Consider the following 22,500-nt stretch of genomic DNA (forward strand, 5'->3'; position numbering starts at 1 on the left):
TAATTATACCTCTAAAATATAAGTAACATCTCATGCTATCTAATTAGGAGAATAATTTACTCCAATAATTATTCACAAAATTATTAATAGATTGAGAGCGTTTGATTGAAATGTCAAGATGCATACAGTTTATACAGTTTGGCAGCTGAATAAGAAAATGATCTCAAACGAGATTGAGATGAAATGCTTGACATACGAATATCACAGGGTCTTCAAGTATTATGGTCATGGATAAATTTATTTATTAAGATAAGAAGGGAAATAGCCATTTAAGCACTTAAAAACAGACAAGCATTCATGCAACTGCCAATGGAGTGTTTTCCTATGATGTCACTGCGGCCATATTGGTGTACCCAACTAATTCTCTGGGAATTAAGCTCTATTTTCCTTAATTATCATGCAAAGGTTTTCTTTTGTTTTGATGGAAAAACAAGATTACTGATCATATGAGTGAAAGCACTAGATACAAACAGAGTATAAGGTGGGCACTGTGCTTTTGCAATCTAAGAAGTTTTTCAAAGCAAGACAGTCTATGTGGCTCTGCCAATTCTGTAATCCAAGATACTTCATAATAACTGTGATTTCAAGTACCGTAAATCCTCTATTAAGCCCCCCCTCTCAAATAACCTCCCCCCCCCCCTCTCCCCCTCCCCCAATCCCTTATTCTTCACAAAAAAATTAACGATTAACGTGGACTGATCAGTTATGATTTTTAGGCTGGAAGTTCATATTGTTTTTGGTCTTCGGCGGCATGACCTCCAACTTCATATGCTTAACTGTCTCAATTTTGCGCTCTAGTTTGCCAGTGACTTTAATTGTACAATGCGTAAGTCTACTCTGTCTCATACCACGGTATTTTTGCTACAGGTGATGCATTTCGCTAAAATTAATTAAATAAACCCCCCCTTCTCTTTTAACCCCCCCCCCCCCTCTCAAAAATGCTTGAAAAAAATAAGCCCCCGGCGGGCTTAATAGAGGATTTACGGTACTTGTCCGGACAGTAATAACTGACTTTTAAGGAAGTTTCGAAAGAGCAGAATGAACAGAATGGCTATCCTTGCCAGCATAAAACAGAGCAGTATCGTTGGCATAAAGAATCAGTTTACATTGATAGACATTAAGGGAAAGATCATCAACAAATATAGGAAAAAGAAGCGGTCCTAAAATAGAACCCTGGGGCACACCCAGAGAAAGATCTAAACGGCCAGGTATAGTACCACTAAGTGAGACAACCTGCAATCTATTCTGTAGATAGTTAGCAAACCAGTCCAAAGCAGGCCCTCCAATACCAACCTTAGCAAGCTTTGTTTTAAGTTAAGAGTGGTTGATCAAATTGAAAGCTTTGCTAATGTCTAAAAACACAGCTCCCGTTACATTGCCTTCGTCAATATTCGTCAGTATAATATAGTTGCTAACATCCAAAAGAGCAGAGCTAGTGGAATGGCTTTGTCTGAATCCAGATTGGTATGGTGAGAATAAGTTGTTAATAGTAAGATGACCATAAACTTGCTTGTTGGCTGCCTGTTCAAAAATCTTCATTACCATGGGAAGCACAGAAATGGGTCTTAAATTACTAGGATCAGACAATGATTTATCTAAAGGAGTCGCTGTACTAGGAAAATCACCGATCAGTGGAACAGGCCCAAATTACTGAGTCACTGCCCCGCCCACTCTAATTAAACATTTTAATGAAATTCCTTTCCCACGGGCTTCAAGGCCCACCTTTAACCCAATCATAGAGCTGCGAAAAGCAATGCAAATTTCCATAACAAAAACAAATGGTGGAATAGCCTGCCTGTTGAAGGTGGGCCTTTAAGGTGTACTGGAACGACTGTAGCAATGGAAAAATACGCTTTCAAAATATTTAGCTCTGTTTTCCCTGGCAATCACAGAAAAACTTCCACGGAAGAAACCTGTAGTGAAGTCTCTCTCTTTTCCAACAATGTCTTGTATAACCTTCATTCTCAAGTCTTCTCCGAGAGCTTTTCCATAGTTATAGAGCTGTCCACATGCGCTCAGTTATGCCAATGCCTCTAAAAAATTTGAACTATTTACAAGTGAAAGTGGGTGGGACAGAGACATGTAAATTCCCGCCAATTCCACAGATCGGTGATTTTCGTAGTAGCACATTTCTATTAATTAGGAATTTGACAAGAATGCAAAGAGCGGTTAAAGACATAAGTCAACAAGGAGGCAAGAACATTTCAGGAAACTACAGGATTTACTTAAATGCAGTGAATACAACCCCTTACGTACAAATTCAGTAGATATATCATTAAAACTAAAATCAGGAGCATCTTAGATATCATCTGGTATATCAGGAAAGTTTGTAACTTGTACACACAGTACATAGTGTTGATTGTAATTATGTTCTAAAAACAGCTGTTGAAGTATGTTTTTGAGATACTTGCAGGATAGTAAGATCAAATAAACTTAATTAGCCTTAATTGTAGTGATAAAGTACTGGATATTTGCATTATTTCCTTTAGCTATGCATCCAATCCAGGAAACAGTTCAATAGATCTGATAAACATTTGCAACGGTCCTATAGGCAGTCTAAGGATTTAATGTGTTTGTTCCAAGATCTTGCAACAAAGCTGCAAAACGAAATTTCATTAGTGAAGGGATGGATGTTTTGAATGGATCATCAGCCGAATAAAAAAAATGAATGTCTTTTAGTTCTCACTTTTGATAATATTAGTTTTTGCAATCCTGTATAAATTTATTAGCTAATGAAGGAATACATGTAGTCTTGGAAGTGTGTGTTTGGTTTTTCCGATAATTGTAGTTTTGACAATTTGATTGGTCAAGTCTAATGTTAACATAATTTAAGGTAATTCTTGAGCTATTTCTATATATATTTGTATAAATGGCTCTTGCATTTTTGTGTATAATAATGTGCTATGAAGTAGTTTCTAACAAGGTAATTTTAAACTATTTTTAAGATATTAATTATTATTGTGAGACTCTGTGTTCATATTTTTTATCAGTCAGCAACATGATACTCCTGATTTCTATTTCAGCTGCATTTTAGGGAGCTTTGAAACAGGAAGCCAAAGTGTTACATGATTTGTTTATACAGTGTAATGCCATTTTATAGGTAAGCAGGTTAGTTAAGCTGAACTTACTGTGTTAACCTCAAGCACACAATTGTTTTAAGTTCATGCAGTCACTAAGTTTGAAAATTTTGAAAAATGTAACAAAAAGCTTGTTTAAAAGTTGATGTAGAGGGAACAAAAGAGCAAGCTTCCTGTTAGCAGTCTTACCTTGTTTTTCCTGCTAGCCCCCAACATCTTTCATTCTTACAAGTGCCAATATTCCATCCTTCCCACAATATAAATGTCTGGATAAGGTTCCAATGGGTTAAAAATTCTGCATGACTCGATTGTGTGCCTTGTCATTCCCTATTGTTTTTCTGCATTGGCAGACATCTTTGAAGTTTTGTAGTCACTTGTAAATCAAGGCAGTTTATTTTATAAGTATACACCTTATTCCAAAATGGCCACCATTTAAGGACGGTGCCTACTATTGTTATTGCGCATACGTTCTGCGCATCTCGAGATACTCGGATTTCCTATCGGTGGTGCTTATTGATACAGGGATATTTTTGCGCGGTTCAAAACTATGCGAAGAAAGCAGAACTTAGCAAGAGCTCTTGGTATCCAAAAAGAAAATTGGGGGTAACCATGCATTTTTAAGAGATAATTAAGCTTTAATTTGGCAAAGAACGCCATACATTGCTTTGTATTTTAAAGCTTTTTACAAATATTGTTGATTAAATATCTTCGAAAAATGCGTGGTTACCCCCAATTTTCTTTTTGGATTTCAATACCACTTGTTAAGATCAGCTTTTCCCGCACATTCAGGAACCCGCGCAAAAATACCTTTGAATTAGTAGGCACCGTCCTTAAGTATTTTATTGTTTTTATTCAAATAAGCCCTTGATGCCTCGTTCTTAAGGTTAAAATTCAAAAGAATATTTTATCTTGAACGAGGCAACAAGGGCCAATTTGTATCCGCATAAATCAGTGGCCATTTTGGAATAAGGTGTATTAGCCAAAGGAAATCCTTGATTTCTTAGCTTTTTGTTTTGGTGAATCGTACATACTGCAGTTACACTCCTTAATTAAAGATAGTAGCTGCTGGTAATTTTAATCACTCTTTTAATCAGTCCCTGGTGATGAGTCAATGGAAACCAATTGGGCAATAATTATTGATTACCGTAATATTATTGTTCTTCTCCATTCAGATACAATGTGAAAAATCGTTAGTTTGGATTACAATGGCCACACCTGGTCCCTTGGCCAGCTCTGAGGATAAGACAAATGGAGCTAAGCTCAGTCGACTTATTATTGATGGTGGAACAACTGTACTGAGAAATGTTTTTGACACTCATCACCCTCCTGCAAACTTAGCAGCTGATCTTAATGCCTGTTATACCACTCTTGTCAACCTTTTACATAGAAGAATTCTCAATGGTCACCAGTGGGACAAGCTGTTCCCTGGTGGCGGAGTTGCTCCAGACTCCAACACCTTTGATATAACTCTGCTTTTCCTCCTTCTGACCAACATTTGTGGACTTACCCCTCCCCACACAGGATGGCATCGCAAACCAGCCGCAAGTGACACCACTCCAGAGGCAGACCTTGCCCGCATCAAGTTTTTCCGTAATCAAGTGTATGGGCATGTGACAACCACTGGTGTGGATGCACCAACATTCAATGCTCTGTGGAAGGAAATAAGTGCTACTTTAGTGTCTCTTGGTTTAAGTCAGGCAGAGATTGATCGATTTAAGGCAGAGCGATGTGGGGAGGAGGACTATCTTGATGCCTTACGGGAATGGGCAGAGAGTGAAAGGGATCTCAAGTCCAGGATTGAGGACGTTCATCGAATTGTTACTGAAATCCGTGAGACACAATACGACACCGATCAGGAGGATAAAATCCGAAAGAAACTTGCAAGGCTTGACACCCAACGTGATGTCAGAGATTATACAAAGAGATACTTAGAAGGAACCCGTGAGTCTTTCTTTGCTGAAATCAACAGGTGGTTGGATGATGGAAGCTCTCCAAATCGTGTCTTGGTGCTCAGTGGAAATACAGGGATGGGGAAATCTGTCATCGCTGCTGAGATGTGCAGAAGAATGCAAGAAGCTGGCAGATTGGCGGGGAGCCATTTTTGTCACCATGACAGAGCACGCCACAGGAATCCCAAGGTGATGATGCAGTCTTTAGCTTGTCACCTCTCATGCTGTATTCCAGAGTACAAGAAAGCTCTTGTGGAACAGTTTTCTGGAAATTTAGGTGTTGAGATCAACGACATGGAAGTGGTAGATCTCTTTTATTTGCTTTTTTTAGAACCTCTGAACATGGTAGCAGATCCAGGTTTTACATCTCTCGTGGTAATAGATGCTTTAGATGAAAGTCAATACCAAGGGCGAAATGAGCTTCTTGACGTAATATCCAGGTTGTTTAAGAATCTGCCACTTTGGCTTCGATTTTTTGTGACGACGCGACCTGAAGTTGACATTTGGGACAGCCTGAAGGATTTGCTTCCACTGCGACTGGAGCCAAAAGATGAAGACAACTTGAAGGACATTCGTTTTTACTTTGAACGGAGTCTAAGCGATTTATTGGAAGTTGAAAGGCCCGAGCTTGTCTTAGATGATCTCGTGCAAAAGTCAGAGGGAGTCTTTCTGTGTGCCCAGTTTTTGGTAGATTTTATAAGGGCTAAGTTTCCAAGCGTTCTTACCTTGGAACAACTGGAGAAGACCCTTCCGTCGGGCATCTCGTCTGTTTACCAGTCGTATTTCCAACGGTTGGAACAAGACTTGTGTAAGGAACTGAACATAACAGAAGAGCAATTTCTTTGTTTTCTGAGTGCAATTGCAGCTGCAAGGGAACCACTGCCATTGGGTTTTGTTCCTAATTTGTTGTGCAAGAACGTCTTGTCCACGATTGTTATGCGAAAGGCGAGCAAAGCCATTGCCATTGTGTCATCACTCCTTCCTGTTCTCGATGACCGTATTCATTTCTTTCATAAATCAGTCAAGGACTGGTTGACAGACAAGTCACGCTACAAGCAGCACATTTTCAGTGTGGAGGAAACTGAAGGCCATAAGATCCTTTCTACTCTTTGCTCTAACGAATTCGACGAGTTAAAGAGAAAAGGTGTTAGCAACTCACAATCCTTCGCTGACACTACAAGGTATGCCTTGGAACATGGTGTTCAGCACATGCTACAGTTGGACCAGGACAAGAGATCCTGCAGCCTTGAGGAGGTGGTTGGAAACTATGTGTTAGACCCAGAGGTTTTGTACGCAAAGATTTGTATAAACATTGCAGCAGCCACGGAAGATATTGTTTGTGTAATGAAATATGGTGGTTTGGAAATGGTATCTACCGAGTGTCATGAAACCCTTTCGTCACTATTGATTGTTTTAAAGAGGAACCGTACAGTCTTACAGGAATATCCTTTTACTATCTTTCAATCTCTGTTAAATGAGGGAAGCAGTAAACTATCTTGTGACTCTCGACAGCTTCTGGAGACCAAATATTCCGATAAACCTTACATGGAGTACTTAACTAAAAATGTCCCTCAAGGAGCTGTTCAAGATAGTTTTTTTTTTTCATCATGCGTGGCTTGTTTTGATGTGTCCCCTGGCTTAGAGTACATAGTGTGTGAATGCTTCGATGCAACCATTCAATTGTGGTCACTTGATTCTGGTAACCTCAAATGGAAACGTTGTGCCAAACCGAAACACTATGGAATGTGCATCGATCGTGCATTTAGAATAATTAATACCGTTGATCCATACAAACCAGTTTATGCTTTTTACCGTTCAGTGGTATTTCATCCCACCAAGGATGTCATCTTGCCAGGAGCTTTAAGCCATGCTTATTCCTTAAATGGGAACTTAAAGCCGCTTTTTCCTACCAGTAATTGCAGTTTTTCTGTCTGTTCTATTTGTGGCGACGACATGTTAACTGATTGTCCCGACAATGCAAAATGTCTGATGGTGTGGAATCTAAACAGTGGCAGGGAGATTGATCGTCTTAACAGAGACAACGATATTTTGTCGTTTGCGATGTCCCGAGATGGAAGGCTCGTGGCAATTTCCCATTCAACGGGCTCAGTTTGTTTGGTTGACCGGGTAAATGGTTTTTCACCTTTAGCAGAGGCAGACTTAGGGTGTGTTTGTGGAATGATTAGGTTCTCGCCGGACAGTCGGTTTCTTTGGTCTTTATGTCTTAAGCGAGGTAATTTTTTGGTCAATGACGTCGAAAGGTTTTGTTTAAGAGTAAATGATGGGCCTAAGCATGACTATTCGATGAAAGTCGCTGATGTTCCCAGTTGGAACTCCTTTGAGTTAGAACCCCATAGAATGGGTGGCTTTTTGTTGGGAGATCCTCTGAGTTTGCAGGATCCGTGCCAATCTTCTGACGTAGTGCTTGATAGGCAATCTCTTTTAAGGAAAAATACAGTGGCACAGTTCCAAAATGTTTTATCTCTCCGATTTTCGTTAACCGGCGAGATTGTTTATGCAAGAGTGGTTGACGATTTCCCCGGAGAGCGAATTATGGCATGGGACGTTTCGAAGGGGGAACTTAAGGGACAGTTGGAGAGTGTCTTCTTTCGTGATTTTGAAGCTTTAAAAGAAGGCATTTTGTGTGCCACGGACAGAACACTTGAGCTGTGGAACTTTGATTTGTCAATCTGCAAGCATCGGTGGATGTTTGGCGTGGATGCTGTCTTTCCTATTTCAGATGATCAGGTGGCATGCGTAACATTTGAAACGCAAGATGGGATAATATTGGATATTGTTAGTGGAGAGAATGTGGAAACGTTTAAACTACCTCAAGGAAAATTGCTTGCCTTGCACAAGGACCTCCAGCTGTTTGCCACGACTGACCACAGAGAAGAGTTCATTGAATTGAAGCAACTGGGTAAAAGCGAACCACTGTGGCGTGCACTCCCGGATACCAATTTGTTCAGTTCTGTGGAGGGGTCTTTTTCCCCTGGGGGTCAATTTATTGCTGCTTGTAGGGGACACTGCGTGTACCTTCTCGATGCAGTTTCTGGTAACGTGCTTTCTGAAAGGTCTTATATGCTGTTGTTTGATTATAAATTCATGAGTGACGAGGACTGTCTCTCTCTCAGTTTAGCTTTCTCAAAAAACCTCCTCCTTCGTCTGTTCAACGTTAAGTCTGGGGGTATACTTTGTGAAATGTATTGTGATTGGGACATTGTTAATGAGTCCTGTCTTTTAGCAACTTGTCCTAGAACGGGTCTCATTGCCCTTTGTTCAAACAAAGGGTTGGACGTAAAACTTATCAAGGTAAACCGCCCGGGAAAGGAGAGACACAACAGCGAGGCAAAAAAGTAAGTTGTCGATTTATTGTTTGAGAGCCAAGTATTTTAAAAATATATTTGGTGTTTCAAATACTGTTCCCACTGTAGCACCATGAGCGGATACTAGCAAATGAGCACACGACTCGCCCGTATCTTAGCCAACCTACCTATAAAGAACAAACCATTGTTATCTATTGTTCAGATTGTTAGGGATTCCTTGGAAGTGTGTTTTTTATACTTTGTTCGAAGGACAAAAGTGTGTAATACAGTAGTTATTATAGTAATTCATGTCTTCAATTATGATGGAGATATTTTATTAATATATTTATTCATTTATTGATACTAAGGACGCTTTCCATTTGACAGTGGTGACCGGCTAGAGAGTGCATTTGGAAAAATTAACTCTACAACGCCTTCAAATTAGCACACTTTCAGGATGATATATACTCCTTTAGAGGAATGCAGGGGTTTCAATAGAAGCCGGTTACCGGTGGTATACCGCCGCCTGCTTTGCCTCACACCGCCGGCTAGTTTGCCTTGATTTTCACTAAAAATGCTATCATAAACTTGTCAAACTGCCGCCTTCAATGGGCTATCATGGACGGCTATTTCAGAAGTTATTGAAACCCCTGGAGGAATGCGAGGGATTGTTATGCAAATTGTTGCATTTTCTTTGCAAACTGACGGATCTAACCGGCTAGTTCTGACAAAAGGGAAGCGCCCTGATGAGCAAACCCCGAGTAGAATTTGAACCTCGGTATCTCGTCATGCAGAGGCGATCACAATGACCACTGGACCACGAAAGGCTGCTTGACAAGCGGGGGGGGGTGGACCGGAAACGAATTTTTGTCACGGTGTTTTCGTTGCACGCAATATTCGGTTATTCGGTTATCGTATCACTCTGTAAGATATCGCACCGGGCTAATGAAATACTTTTATAATTTAACGTCAGCAACTATTGGCCACTATCAAAAATACCATAATACTCTTTGTTTGTCCCTCCAAATTTTGCATAAGCATTGTTTCCAACTTCTCTTGGGACTTACGACGGTCCCAAGAGAAGCTAATGCAAAATTTCGGAGGGACAAACGAAGAGTATTTTGGTATTTTTGATAGTGGCCAATTCTACGATCGCACTTAAGTCATGTGGTTGGGTCACGGAATGGTGGACTTTGAACTTTGGGAGCAACTACAGAATACAGGGCCACTTTTCAAGGTCTATCTCTCTCAAGTGGCTCGCCGGCTCGGCAGTGGTTTTAGTGCCTTAAGAACATGTCAGATATATAAGAGAGTGGCTCGGCGGCTCGCCGGCTCGGCAGTGGCTTTAGTGCCTTAAGAACATGCCATAGATATATAAGAGAGTGGCTCGGCTGCTCGCCGGCTCGGCAGTGGCTTTAGTGCCTTAAGAACATGTCATAGATATATAAGAGAGCGGCTCGGCGGCTCGCCGGCTCGGCAGTGGCTTTAGTGCCTTAAGAACATGTCATAGATATATAAGAGAGCGGCTCGGTGGCTCGCCGGCTCGGCAGTGGCTTTAGTGCCTTAAGAACATGTCATAGATATATAAGAGAGCGGCTCTGCGGCTCGGCAGTGGTTTTAGTGCCTTAAGAACATGTCATAGATATATAAGAGAGTGGCTCGGCGGCTCGCCGGCTCGGCAGTGGTTTTAGCGCCTTAAGAACATGTCATAGATATATAAGAGAGTGGCTCGGCGGCTCGCCGGCTCGGCAGTGGCTTTAGTGCCTTAAGAACATGTCATAGATATATAAGAGAGCGGCTCGGCGGCTCGCCGGCTCCGCAGTGGTTTTAGCGCCTTAAGAACATGTCATAGATATATAAGAGAGCGGCTCGGCGGCTCCGCAGTGGTTTTAGTGCCTTAAGAACATGTCATAGATATATAAGAGAGCGGCTCGGCGGCTCGCCGGCTCGGCAGTGGCTTTCGTGCCTTAAGAACATGTCATAGATATATAAGAGAGCGGCTCTGCGGCTCGGCAGTGGTTTTAGTGCCTTAAGAACATGTCATAGATATATAAGAGAGTGGCTCGGCGGCTCGCCGGCTCGGCAGTGGTTTTAGCGCCTTAAGAACATGTCATAGATATATAAGAGAGTGGCTCGGCGGCTCGCCGGCTCGGCAGTGGCTTTAGTGCCTTAAGAACATGTCATAGATATATAAGAGAGCGGCTCGGCGGCTCGCCGGCTCCGCAGTGGTTTTAGCGCCTTAAGAACATGTCATAGATATATAAGAGAGCGGCTCGGCGGCTCCGCAGTGGTTTTAGTGCCTTAAGAACATGTCATAGATATATAAGAGAGCGGCTCGGCGGCTCGCCGGCTCGGCAGTGGCTTTAGTGCCTTAAGAACATGTCATAGATATATAAGAGAGCGGCTCTGCGGCTCGGCAGTGGTTTTAGTGCCTTAAGAACATGTCATAGATATATAAGAGAGTGGCTCGGCGGCTCGCCGGCTCGGCAGTGGTTTTAGCGCCTTAAGAACATGTCATAGATATATAAGAGAGTGGCTCGGCGGCTCGCCGGCTCGGCAGTGGCTTTAGTGCCTTAAGAACATGTCATAGATATATAAGAGAGCGGCTCTGCGGCTCGGCAGTGGTTTTAGTGCCTTAAGAACATGTCATAGATATATAAGAGAGTGGCTCGGCGGCTCGCCGGCTCGGCAGTGGTTTTAGCGCCTTAAGAACATGTCATAGATATATAAGAGAGTGGCTCGGCGGCTCGCCGGCTCGGCAGTGGCTTTAGTGCCTTAAGAACATGTCATAGATATATAAGAGAGCGGCTCGGCGGCTCGCCGGCTCCGCAGTGGTTTTAGCGCCTTAAGAACATGTCATAGATATATAAGAGAGCGGCTCTGCGGCTCCGCAGTGGTTTTAGTGCCTTAAGAACATGTCATAGATATATAAGAGAGCGGCTCGGCGGCTCGCCGGCTCGGCAGTGGCTTTAGTGCCTTAAGAACATGCCATAGATATATAAGAGAGTGGCTCGGCGAGTGCTACATTCTTCAGACAATCTCATAAAAAGTGTGGTTAAGCAAACCGTAAATTGAAAGCGAAATTTTAAAATAGTTCTGCGACCTAAGTACTAAAACAACGCTTAGGCTTAATCAGTAAACGAGTGCTATATTCTTCAGACAATGTCATTAAAAGTGTGGTTAACCAAACCGCAAATTGTATACCTGGCAACTTTTTCTGAGATATAGGCGTGAGATTTTTATCCTGGGAGTGCTGGGACTTTTGAAGACGACACGATCATTTCCGAAGATTCCCGAAGAAGTCCGAAGTCTTCCGAAGAAGTCTGAAGTCTTCCGAAGACGTCCGAAGTCTTCCAAATTTGCATACTGTGACGAAAGCGAAAACAGCCCTCGCATTTCTCAGTCCCAGTCTTAGGACGCGTATAAACGCGAGCCCGCTCCCAGTGCGTTTCACGAGGAAGGTATCGTCATTTATTCATTTTACACATGGTTTTGGTTCCTTACGTGGGTCTGAGTTAACATATGTTTGGAAATTGTGTCAAGCAAGACGGCAACAACTTACATTTTTCAATCAGGCGTGAGAAATTGGCCCGCAAGCGTGAGCCGGCGTGAGATCGAAGTTTTCAACCCGCAGGCGTGAGCCTCACGCCTAAGGCGTGAGAGTTGGCAGGTATAAAATTGAAAGGTAAAATTTGAATTTCTATCTAATCACTGAAACAAGCGCTTAGGCTTAATCAGTAAACGAGTGCTATATATTCTTCAGACAATCTCATAAAAAGTGTGGTGAACCAAACCGCAAATTGAAAGCTAAAATTTGAACTTCGACGTAATCACTGAAACGAGCGCTTAGGCTTAATCAGTAAACGAGTGCTATATTCTTCAGACGATCTCATAAAAAGTGTAGTTAACCAAACCGTAAATTGAAAGCTAAAATGTTAAAAGGGTGCTTTGACGTAATCACTCAAACAAGCGCTTAGGCTTAATCAGTGAAACGAGTGCTATATTCTTCAGACGATGTCATAAAAAGGTAGTTAACCAAACCGTAAATTGAAAGCTAAAATGTTAAAAGAGTGCTTCGACGTAATCACTGAAACAAGCGCTTAGGCTTAATCAGTAAACGAGTGCTATATTCTTCAGACGATCTCATAAAAAGTGTAGTTAACCAAACCGTAAATTGAAAGCTAAAACTGACTTTACAGAGTGCTTCGACCTAATCACTAAAACAAGCGCTTAGGCTTAATCAGGCTTAATCAAATCGCAAATTGAAAGCTAAAATGTTAATGAAAAGAGTGCTTTGATCAAATCACTGAAACAAGCGCTTAGGCTTAATCAGTAAACGAGTGCTATATTCTTCAGGCGATTTCATAAAAAGTGTGGTTAACCAAATCGCAAATTGAAAGCTAAAATGTTAATTAAAAGAGTGCTTCGACCTAATCACTGAAACAAGCGCTTAGGCTTAATCAGTAAACGAGTGCTATATTCTTCAGACGATCCCATAAAAAGTGTAGTTAACCAAACCGCAAATTGAAAGCTAAAATGTTAATTAAAAGAGTGCTTCGATCAAATCACTGAAACAAGCGCTTAGGCTTAATCAGTAAACGAGTGCTATATTCTTAAGGCGATTTCATAAAAAGTGTGGTTAACCAAATCGCAAATTGAAAGCTAAAATGTTAAAAGAGTACTTTGACCTAATCCCTAAAGAGAAGCTGTCTCCTGGTGACAGCGTGTAGTGCATCAATAAAATTTTGATCATGTATTAGTTGGTCAATGTGAAAATGTTTTGACCCAAAGGGGAACTGGTCCCTAAAGAAGCGCAATCCTGGACACGAATTCATAAAATGATCAGGGAGAGTCTGGCAATAGTAAAATAAACAAAATGGCGACGGAAATCGTTGGTAGGTAAACAAAGCGAAAGGAACTTAATTTGGTCTTTGGAATCGGAATTTCGTCATTTTAATAGAGCGAAGACAACTGGCGAGCCGCCGAGCCGCTTGATCTTTCGACATTCAAAACGACTGGCGAGCCGCCGGGCCACTCGATCTTTTGACGTTCAAAACGACTAGCGAGCCGCCGAGCCAGCGCAACTTATACGTAAAGACTACTGACTGGCGAGCCACCGAGCCACCGAGCCACGCGGTCTTTAGATATTCAAGGCGACTGGCGAGCCACCGAGCCGGCTCAACAATTTGGTCTTTGGAATCGGAATTTCGTCATTTTAATAGAGCGAAGACAACTGGCGAGCCGCTTGATCTTTCGACATTCAAAACGACTGGCGAGCCACCCGGGCCACTCGATCTTTTGACGTTCAAAACGACTGGCGAGCCGCCGAGCCAGCGCAACGTATACGTAAAGACTACTGACTGGCGAGCCACCGAGCCGGCTCAACAAATATACCTAGAAAATTGGCCCTGTATTCTGTAGTTATGCCGAACTTTGGAATATGGAATTGAACTGCATATTGACAACATATTGTAACATAAAAAAAGGTAGCCTTTTGGACTACATTTGTGGAATACCACAGTAATAATTTTTTTAGTTCAAGGTCAAAGAAGAGTTTTACTGAAGTACTTTATTCCACTTTATCTCTGAAAACGAGATCATTCACATTTTGATGTATTTCATTGAAACACGCCAGGTTGGCTTGGAACAAGAATCGGCAAAATACGGCAATGGAACAAAGATCCGCTCCAACACTTAAATAACGTTTAGGTGCTTTAAACAAAGTTCTGAAAACACAAGCTAGTGAGATTTCCCCCCAATTTTATGAGAACTCATTTTGATTAAGTGTTTATAACAAAAGGGCAAAATTTTCTTGTCACTGTCGAGGCACAACGAAAACCATTTGGGCAAACGGATTAAAAAAGCACTTGTTCGCTCGCATTTTAGAGCAAAACAAACAAACAAATCAACTTTTTCCTTATGTCCAAAAGAGTAAAGATAATTGTTATTTAATTCCACTTGACAATAAAAATTCGATTTTCATTCCTGAACAAAGGAAGAACCGATTAAAACACCTTTTAAAATACGCATCCGCTTTAAATAATGCATCCGTAAAAATAACAAACGGTTTAGTGCCCAAGGAAACAATTGTGGAGTAACTGGTATTCTGTTTTGTCGTTGTCGTTCTCTCCTTTCGTTTCTGTTCTGGTCTTCCAGGCCTCGTGTAACCTTATCAGAGCTTCTAAAGATACCAAAAATTGCAATACAGAGCACAGGCTCCCCAAGCTGAGAATACGTGGTGTGTGCGACAGCTTGTGTATATAGAGAATTGTATGGGAAAATCCCTGATCGTAAAAAAATTGTGTAAATAACTATCTCATTTGAACTAAAGTTTTCCTACCTCAAATGTGTGACTAACTTGTCTTTTGTGCCGAGTTTAGAGCCATTCTGACGCCGTTTAGTGAAGTTATCCGGAAACCGTTACTAAAAGAATAGGAAGGCCGACCACTCCATCCATCGCTGGCCAGACCTCACTCCACAAATTTGTTTTCTCCTCAACAGGAAAAGTCCCGAATCGCAATAAAAACAACAGTTCCATAAAGTCCAATAAATTTTACTCCAAATACGTGTGTTTCAGGGGCCGAAAGACTCGTGACGAACGAAAACTTAGCCTTAAAATTCACATCTTCGGCTTTCCTCAGAGGCTTGTGACCGGGCAGTCAACAACGGCCGCTCGCAAGGTGGTTTCATCCTCAACTCTGATTGGTCCATTTGAATTTGACCGCGCGCTGGCAACACGACCCTCTAAAAAAAGCATGATAAGTGAGCTTAGCCGTTAATTTTTTCATAGAGTACGAACAGTATTAAAGATGGACTCGCGTACTCGCAAAGTTTCTTTTATTTTGTACAAGCGGTCTCACTAGGAACATTCCATTTTAGTTCCTGGACTGCGAGTTTTAAGTCAACTCAACTGGAAATATTATGAAGCAATCTTGACTCCAAATTGTACAAATAAACCTTGTCAGGTACAGCAAGTAATCAAATAAAGCCGTTTGATACACATTTATTCAAAACATGCATTCGCGTAACTTGCGATTTTATCAGCATCTCCTCATGTTGATATTTATGTCCTTTGTCTCAACCAGGAAACCAATATGCATCGGCTTTCATTGCCATTTAAAAGAACCAGCAATTTAGCTTTGAAAACATCAGGGACGTTTGTGCCAAAGTACTTTCAACCACTTGGCCACAGAGTTCTACAATTAACGGAATCGCTAATTTCACTCTTTCCAGAGATTCAAACCGGATTCTGGACAAGTTCTGAGATGTTTCAGATGGCACATCTCCATTTATACAAATAAAATCTAGTTTCACCGTCCACGTCATTGTAAGAACAAAAGCTAGGCAGCAGATTTCTTCGTACGCTTATGGCGAATTAGTCGCGAGAACTTCGCGAGAGCTCCGCGCAATCACTATGGCATTTTCTCTTCCGGCGTTTTAACAGCCAATGAGATCACGAGTTTGATCGGCCAAAATTTGGCCGACCGTCCGGAATTCTTGAGAGACTTTTGGTCAGGCCCAATTTTAGCGAACGACGACATATATAAGAGAACATATGGGCAAAGCTAAAAATGGGCCTGATCGCAGGTTAGAGATACTCTATTGTACCCGATATGTTGTCTTATCGTAATGGCGATGCTGCTAGATCGTGCCCGATAATGCTATATCGTATGGAGCGTCATTAGTGACAAAATTCACTTTTAGTATTATGAAGTAGTTATGGGGTTATGAGGTAGTTTTCTATTGAAGTAATTTTGGCATTATGAAGTAGTTTTGGCATTATGAAGTAGTTATGGGATTATGAAGTAGTTTTGGCATTATGAAGTAGTTTTGGCATTATGAAGTAGTTGTGGGGTTATGAAGTAGTTTTTGCGTTATGAAGTAGTTTTGGAATTACGATGTAGTCTTGGCATTATGATGTAGTTTTGGTATTATGAAGTAGTTTTGGCATTATAATGTAGTTTTGGTATTATGACGTAGTTTTGGAATTATGATGTAGTTTTGGCATTATGATGGTACCATGATTCTCTGCGAGTGTGCAATCGGGTAGGAGGGGGATCATGGGATAACAAAAAACCCGCGAAATCTGGACATGAAATCAACATGGCAGCCGGCAGTGAAGAGATCGCCGAGTCGCTGAATAAATGTGTTAAAAATCTGGCGACTGCTGCAGAGGCACTTCAAAAGTTAAGAAAGGAAACTGGAAATCAAATGTCTGAGAATAGACTGACAATGGTAAACCGCCCTACTGAGTTGGAGGAACATCGGAAATTGTTTGGATTAAACCTCCGTCTCACTCTAAATCTAAGTTTACCTCGAGTGTGTCATCGCCGTCGAATGTAAAAAGAGGTTCAAAAATGGAAGTTGCAAGGTCTTCATTCCCATCCGTAACACTTGGACCCACAAGTTTTTCCTTTGTGCTAGTAGTATGTGTTCACAAGTTCCAACAACGCGAGAAAAGATGGAGCTTATTGAATCATTTCCAGTATTGAAAGAATGTGGAGGATATGAAATAATGCGATCGGTTGTTGGGTCTTGTAAATTGCTTGAAGTGTTACTTGTTCCTCCTGGAGGTTACAACGTCCCCTACTTGACGTCATGCCTTCTTCAAGCAAAGGGTTACATAAGACCAATACAGAAACAACTTTCACTAGAGCCACTGTCAGAAAAAGATGATAGCTTCGCTGTAAGTATGACTTACTATTAATCGTACATGTTAATCAAAATGTGAATTCGTAAAACCATAGGCAGCCCAAGTTCGCGTCACAACAGGCAGCGGTTGAAAATTTTTTATTTCCCATACAAAGTCTTATAACGCGTTTAAATTCTCAACGGCTGCCTGTTGTGACGCGAACTTGGGCGGCCAAGTCGATTATGAAGCCTAAAAAACGCTCAATTTAACGTTCATTCAATGAAATGAATAAAACTGACTCACCTCTGGTGTATTCTTGCGCGTTTTGGAGCTTATTTTACCGTTTCGGGAATTCCGTGTCTTCATTGTTCTAAGACGAAGTCAAGGCTGCACACTAAGATTTCGACACTTACCCCATCCCCACAGCGGCTTCTCGAACAGCTCCATTACTAGCGACCAATGACATAGCGCTGTGGGGATGGGGTAAGTGTTGTACATAAATGGCTGTACCTCATCGGGTGGAGTTAATTTGACCTCGGACCCAAGCTCCATGACCAATTTGGTAATCAGCAGCTGTTATTTTCAACAGCTATCGTGGAATCGGAAGCAGAAAATGCTCATTTCCAGCCAAGTGCGTGGGGATTTTTGACGACGAAACATTCACCGTGATTCGCAAAAGATGGGGCTTTAGCTTTGCGTGAAAAAATCGCGGCTGAGATAGATTTTTGAGGCGAAAACCGCCTCTGATCTGACTACGGTCGAAATCTTAGTGTGCAGCCTTGACTTCGTCTTAGAACAATGAAGACACGGAATTCCCGAAACGGTAAAATAAGCTCCAAAACGCGCAAGAATACACCAGAGGTGAGTCAGTTTTATTCATTTCATTGAATGAACGTTAAATTGAGCGTTTTTTAGGCTTCATAATCGACTTGGCAGCCCAAGTTCGCGTCACAACAGGCAGTCGTCGAGAATTTAAACGCGTTATAAGACTTTGTATGGGAAATCAAAAATTCTCAACCGCTGCCTGTTGTGACGCGAACTTGGGCTGCTTATGGTTTTACGAATTCACATTTTGATTAACATGTACGATTAATATGGAAGTCATACTTACAGCGAAGCTATCATCTTTTTCTGACAGTGGCTCTAGTGAAAGTTGTTTCTGTATTGGTCTTATGTAACCCTTTGCTTGAATAAGGCATGACTTCAAGTAGGGGACGTTGTAACCTCCGATCCAGGAGGAACAAGTAACACTTCAAGCAATTTACAAGACCCAACAACCGATCGCATTATTTCATATCCTCCACATTCTTTCAATACTGGAAATGATTCAATAAGCTCCATCTTTTCTCACGTCGTTGGAACTTGTGAACACATACTACTAGCACAAAGGAAAAACTTGTGGGTCCAAGTGTTACAGATGGGAATGAAGACCTTGCAGCTTCCATTCTTGAACCTCTTTTTACATTCGACGGCGATGACACACTCGAGGTAAACTTAGATTTAGAGTGAGACGGAGGTTTAATCCAAACAATTTCCGATGTTCCTCCAACTCAGTAGGGCGGTTTACCATTGTCAGTCTATTCTCAGACATTTGATTTCCAGTTTCCTTTCTTAACTTTTGAAGTGCCTCTGCAGCAGTCGCCAGATTTTTAACACATTTATTCAGCGACTCGGCGATCTCTTCACTGCCGGCTGCCATGTTGATTTCATGTCCAGATTTCGCGGGTTTTTTGTTATCCCATGATCCCCCTCCTACCCGATTGCACACTCGCAGAGAATCATGGTACCATCATAATGCCAAAACTACATCATAATTCCAAAACTACGTCATAATACCAAACCTACATCATAATGCCAAAACTACTTCATAATACCAAAACTACATCATAATGCCAAGACTACATCGTAATTCCAAAACTACTTCATAACGCCAAAACTACTTCATAACCCCACAACTACTTCATAATGCCAAAACTACTTCATAATCCCATAACTACTTCATAATGACAAAACTACTTCAATAGAAAACTACCTCATAACCCCATAACTACTTCATAATACTAAAAGTGAATTTTGTCACTAATGACGCTCCATAATATCGTAGCCGGTGTGTTGTTTCATCGTAGCAGTGATGCCGTTTCATTGTACCACATGCTATTTTTGTTACGGACAGTATGGTGTTACCCGTGACATCGGGTCACGTGAGTAACACGTCTTGCGAATCATGTGAGTTTTGTAGTTCGTTCTCGTTCGAGTTGTTGTATGTACAGTGAATAGTGTGTGAAACTTCAAGATTTGAGCCTATGAATCCAGCGAAACGCCCTATAGCGTTACTTTCTCATACATGGTTACTTCGAACCGGATTATTCCTGTGGTAATACTCCTTGTGTTTATAATTCTTGAACCGGTCAATTCTTGTTCACACGCACTTGCTCTGGGTATTTCTTCATTCTTGGACTCGACTACCTATCAAGTGATGCCACCCGAAGGGAAACTTTCAAGGAAAAGGGCTACGCGCGAAGGACACAGAACCACCGTTAAACGCATCGCCTATGAAGTTAACGAGCAATTGGATGCCCCGACCGTCGATGTTAACTTGGACGAGTACAAAAAAGCGCCAACACTGCGTGTGTCGAAGCTTCGCCAGCAAAGGGAATCTCTGGGCGCCAAATTGGGAACCCTGAAGGTTTTAGACGAAGAAATCCTGTCAAATGTGGAAGAGGAGGAAACTGAAGACGAAATCCGCGGAGCAGATCTTGTAAATGAATTGATTCAACTCACAATTAGAAGGATTGAAGATTTTCTGGAAGCTTCGAGACCCCCAACGAAGAACGTGGACGCGCCAAAACACAAGACACCGGTAAGCCCTTCTGTATCTGCTGATTCTAGCGATGTTAAACCCTCAACTGACTGACTGAATTGCCAGTAAGGCTTAATGTATCTACAGAAGTTGTTCCTGGAAATTTTGAACCCTCAAATCACTCTGCCCAACTTCCTAATAGTAATCCTGCTGCCAGTTCATCCATACAAGAAACAGGCCCTCGAGTTAAATTACCTAAACTGGACGTGAAAATGTTTGATGGGGAAGTTAGTACATGGCCCACCTTTTGGGATGCCTTTGAATGCTCTATCCACAAGAATCCTAGATTGGCTCCTATTGACAAGTTCAATTGTTTGACCTCACTTCTCATGAAACCAGCTCTTGATGCCATTTCTGGTCTGTCTCTCACCGCATCCAATTATGAAGAAGCAATTGCAATCCTTAAGAAGAGGTTTGGAAACAAACAACACTATAAATCGCCACATGGATATTCTTGTTAATGTCAGCCCAGTGATTAATGAAGACCCAAGAAAGCTGAGGGAACTGTATGACACTTTAGAGTCTCATGTAAGAAGCCTTAAGTCTCTAGGACTCCCCTCAGGCTCCTATGGAAGTTTACTATCATCGATTATTATGAACAAGCTGCCTCAGGAGCTGCGATTGATTATTAGTAGAAAAATAAAGGATCAAGAATGCAACTCGATACTATTATGCGTGTATTAGAGAACGAGTTGGAAACCAGAGAGCGTGCAGTCCTTCATGATGAGTCTCAGTTATCAGCTGAAAGTCAGGCATTTCCAAATTTCCAGATGCGTACAACTACATCTGCCTTATTTACGAAACACTCAGGACCCACTTGTACGTATTGTAAGCAGAGCCATCCCTCTAACTCCTGCAAAATGGTAACCAATCCTGCCGCCCGCAAGAATATTCTCATCAAACAAGGAAGATGTTTGTTTGCCTCAGAAAGGATCATCTCAGCAAAAACTGTCCTTCAAAGCATGAATGTTTCAAGTGTAAGGGTAAACACCATATCAGCATTTGTCCATCCAATGGCAACAATGGTACTAATATTTCAAGAACAACACCCAAGCAAGAACATCCTCAGAAGCTATCGGGGAACTATTGTCCCTCAGGCAGTAATGAAGGTGGCCCCAACTCTGGCGCAAATTCTTCAAGAGCCGCACCCACACAGGAACAGATCCAGAACCATTCGAGGAATTCAAGACAGAACCTCACAGCCTTATACGTCAGTGCCTCTACTCCAGTCCTTCTTCAAACAGCCAATGCACTAACCTACCAGCCAGGAAACTCAGCAGTCAGAGCGAAAGCCCGACTCATCCTGGATAGTGGAAGTCAACGAACCTATGTGAGTGCAAGGCTAAGAGAGCACCTGAATTTACCAGCTGAAAGCAGTCAAAGGATATCCATTAAGACATTTGGCTCACCAAAGGAGAACAGGCAGTGTGTGGATGTTGTTCGACTCTGTGTTGCCACTGGTCAAGGGGAAGGTGTAGAACTATTTGCCTTTCTTGTTCCCATCATTTGCGATCCTCTGCTGAGTCAATCTATTGCAGAAGCTACCCACACATATGCTCATTTAAAGGGACTCGAACTTGCGGATTATGGTACTGGTGAAGACAATGTTGAGGTTGATATTCTGCTTGGATCAGATCAGTATTGGAGTCTAGTGTCTGGCAGGGTGGTACGGGGGGGAGCATGGCCCCACTGCTATTGAAACCAAACTTGGATGGGTGTTGTCAGGTCCAATTCCAGAAGGAATACAAGTTGACAGGCACCAAAGTAATCTCGTCACAACACATGTTCTAAAGAGTGCAGTAAACCCTGTTGATGTTACTAACGAGACCCTCGATGGAAATTTAAAGACATTCTGGGAACTAGAATCACTTGGCATTAAACCAAGGACATTGTATGAAACATTCCAAGAGCAGATATCCTTTAAGAACAACAGATATGAAGTCCATCTGCCCTGGAAAACACCACATCCCAGTCTTCCAGACAACTATGAGCTAAGCAGGAAGCTCCTAGAGAACCTTCTTAAACGTCTCCGCCAAGAGCCTGAAATCCTGAAGGAATACGATTCTGTAATAAAGGAACAGCTACAAAGAGGCATAGTTGAAGTTGTGGAGAAGCCTAGCGAAGGACAAGTTGGTAGGGTTCACTATATACCGCATTATGCAGTTATAAGGACCGACAAGTCAACAACCAAGCTTAGAAATCTGATGGTGTAGCCTTGAATGATTGCGTGTACACTGGTCCACCCCTTGCAGAGAACATATTTGATGTACTTTTGAGATTCCGCGTTAATCAAGTGGCCTTGACGGGTGATGTGGAAAAGGCGTTTCTGATGATGGGAATTACAGAGGAAGACCGAGACGTGTTAAGATTCCTATGGGTGGATGACATAGACAAGTTCTCGCCAGAAATTGTGATTCTGAGGTTCACTCGGGTTTTATTTGGGGTCTCATCCAGTCCTTTTCTGCTAAATGCCACAATCAAGCATCACATTGAACAGTACAAGGAAGCCGATCCTGAGTTTGTGGAGAAATTTCTTCGCTCGATTTATGTCGATGACCTAAGTTCTGGAGCCTCTGAGGTTGACGCTGCTTATGAACTATATCTGAAGTCTAAGCTGAGGCTTGCTGAGGGAGGATTCAACCTAAGGAAGTTTGTGTCAAATTCCCCTGATCTAACA

At 41.9% G+C, this 22,500-nt stretch overlaps 1 protein-coding gene across 3 annotated transcripts in view; it reads left to right on the forward strand.

The window, feature by feature from the left end:
• The window catches only part of LOC138040977 (uncharacterized), a 32,133-nt gene that overhangs the window by 1,164 nt on the left and 8,469 nt on the right, over window positions 1–22,500 (forward strand). For all 3 annotated transcript variants that reach the window (XR_011130719.1, XM_068886715.1, XM_068886727.1), the window contains 2 exons: window positions 3,024–3,100; window positions 4,250–8,382. Coding sequence is in view for 2 of the 3 variants with exons in the window: in XM_068886715.1 (XP_068742816.1) it covers window positions 4,283–8,382 (4,100 nt within the window). In the remaining variant the exon portion in view is untranslated. The remainder of the gene's footprint in view (window positions 1–3,023; window positions 3,101–4,249; window positions 8,383–22,500) is intronic.

This window comes from Montipora capricornis, chromosome 1 (genome assembly GCF_036669925.1).
Source record: "Montipora capricornis isolate CH-2021 chromosome 1, ASM3666992v2, whole genome shotgun sequence".
NCBI classification, from domain to species: Eukaryota; Metazoa; Cnidaria; class Anthozoa; order Scleractinia; family Acroporidae; genus Montipora; species Montipora capricornis.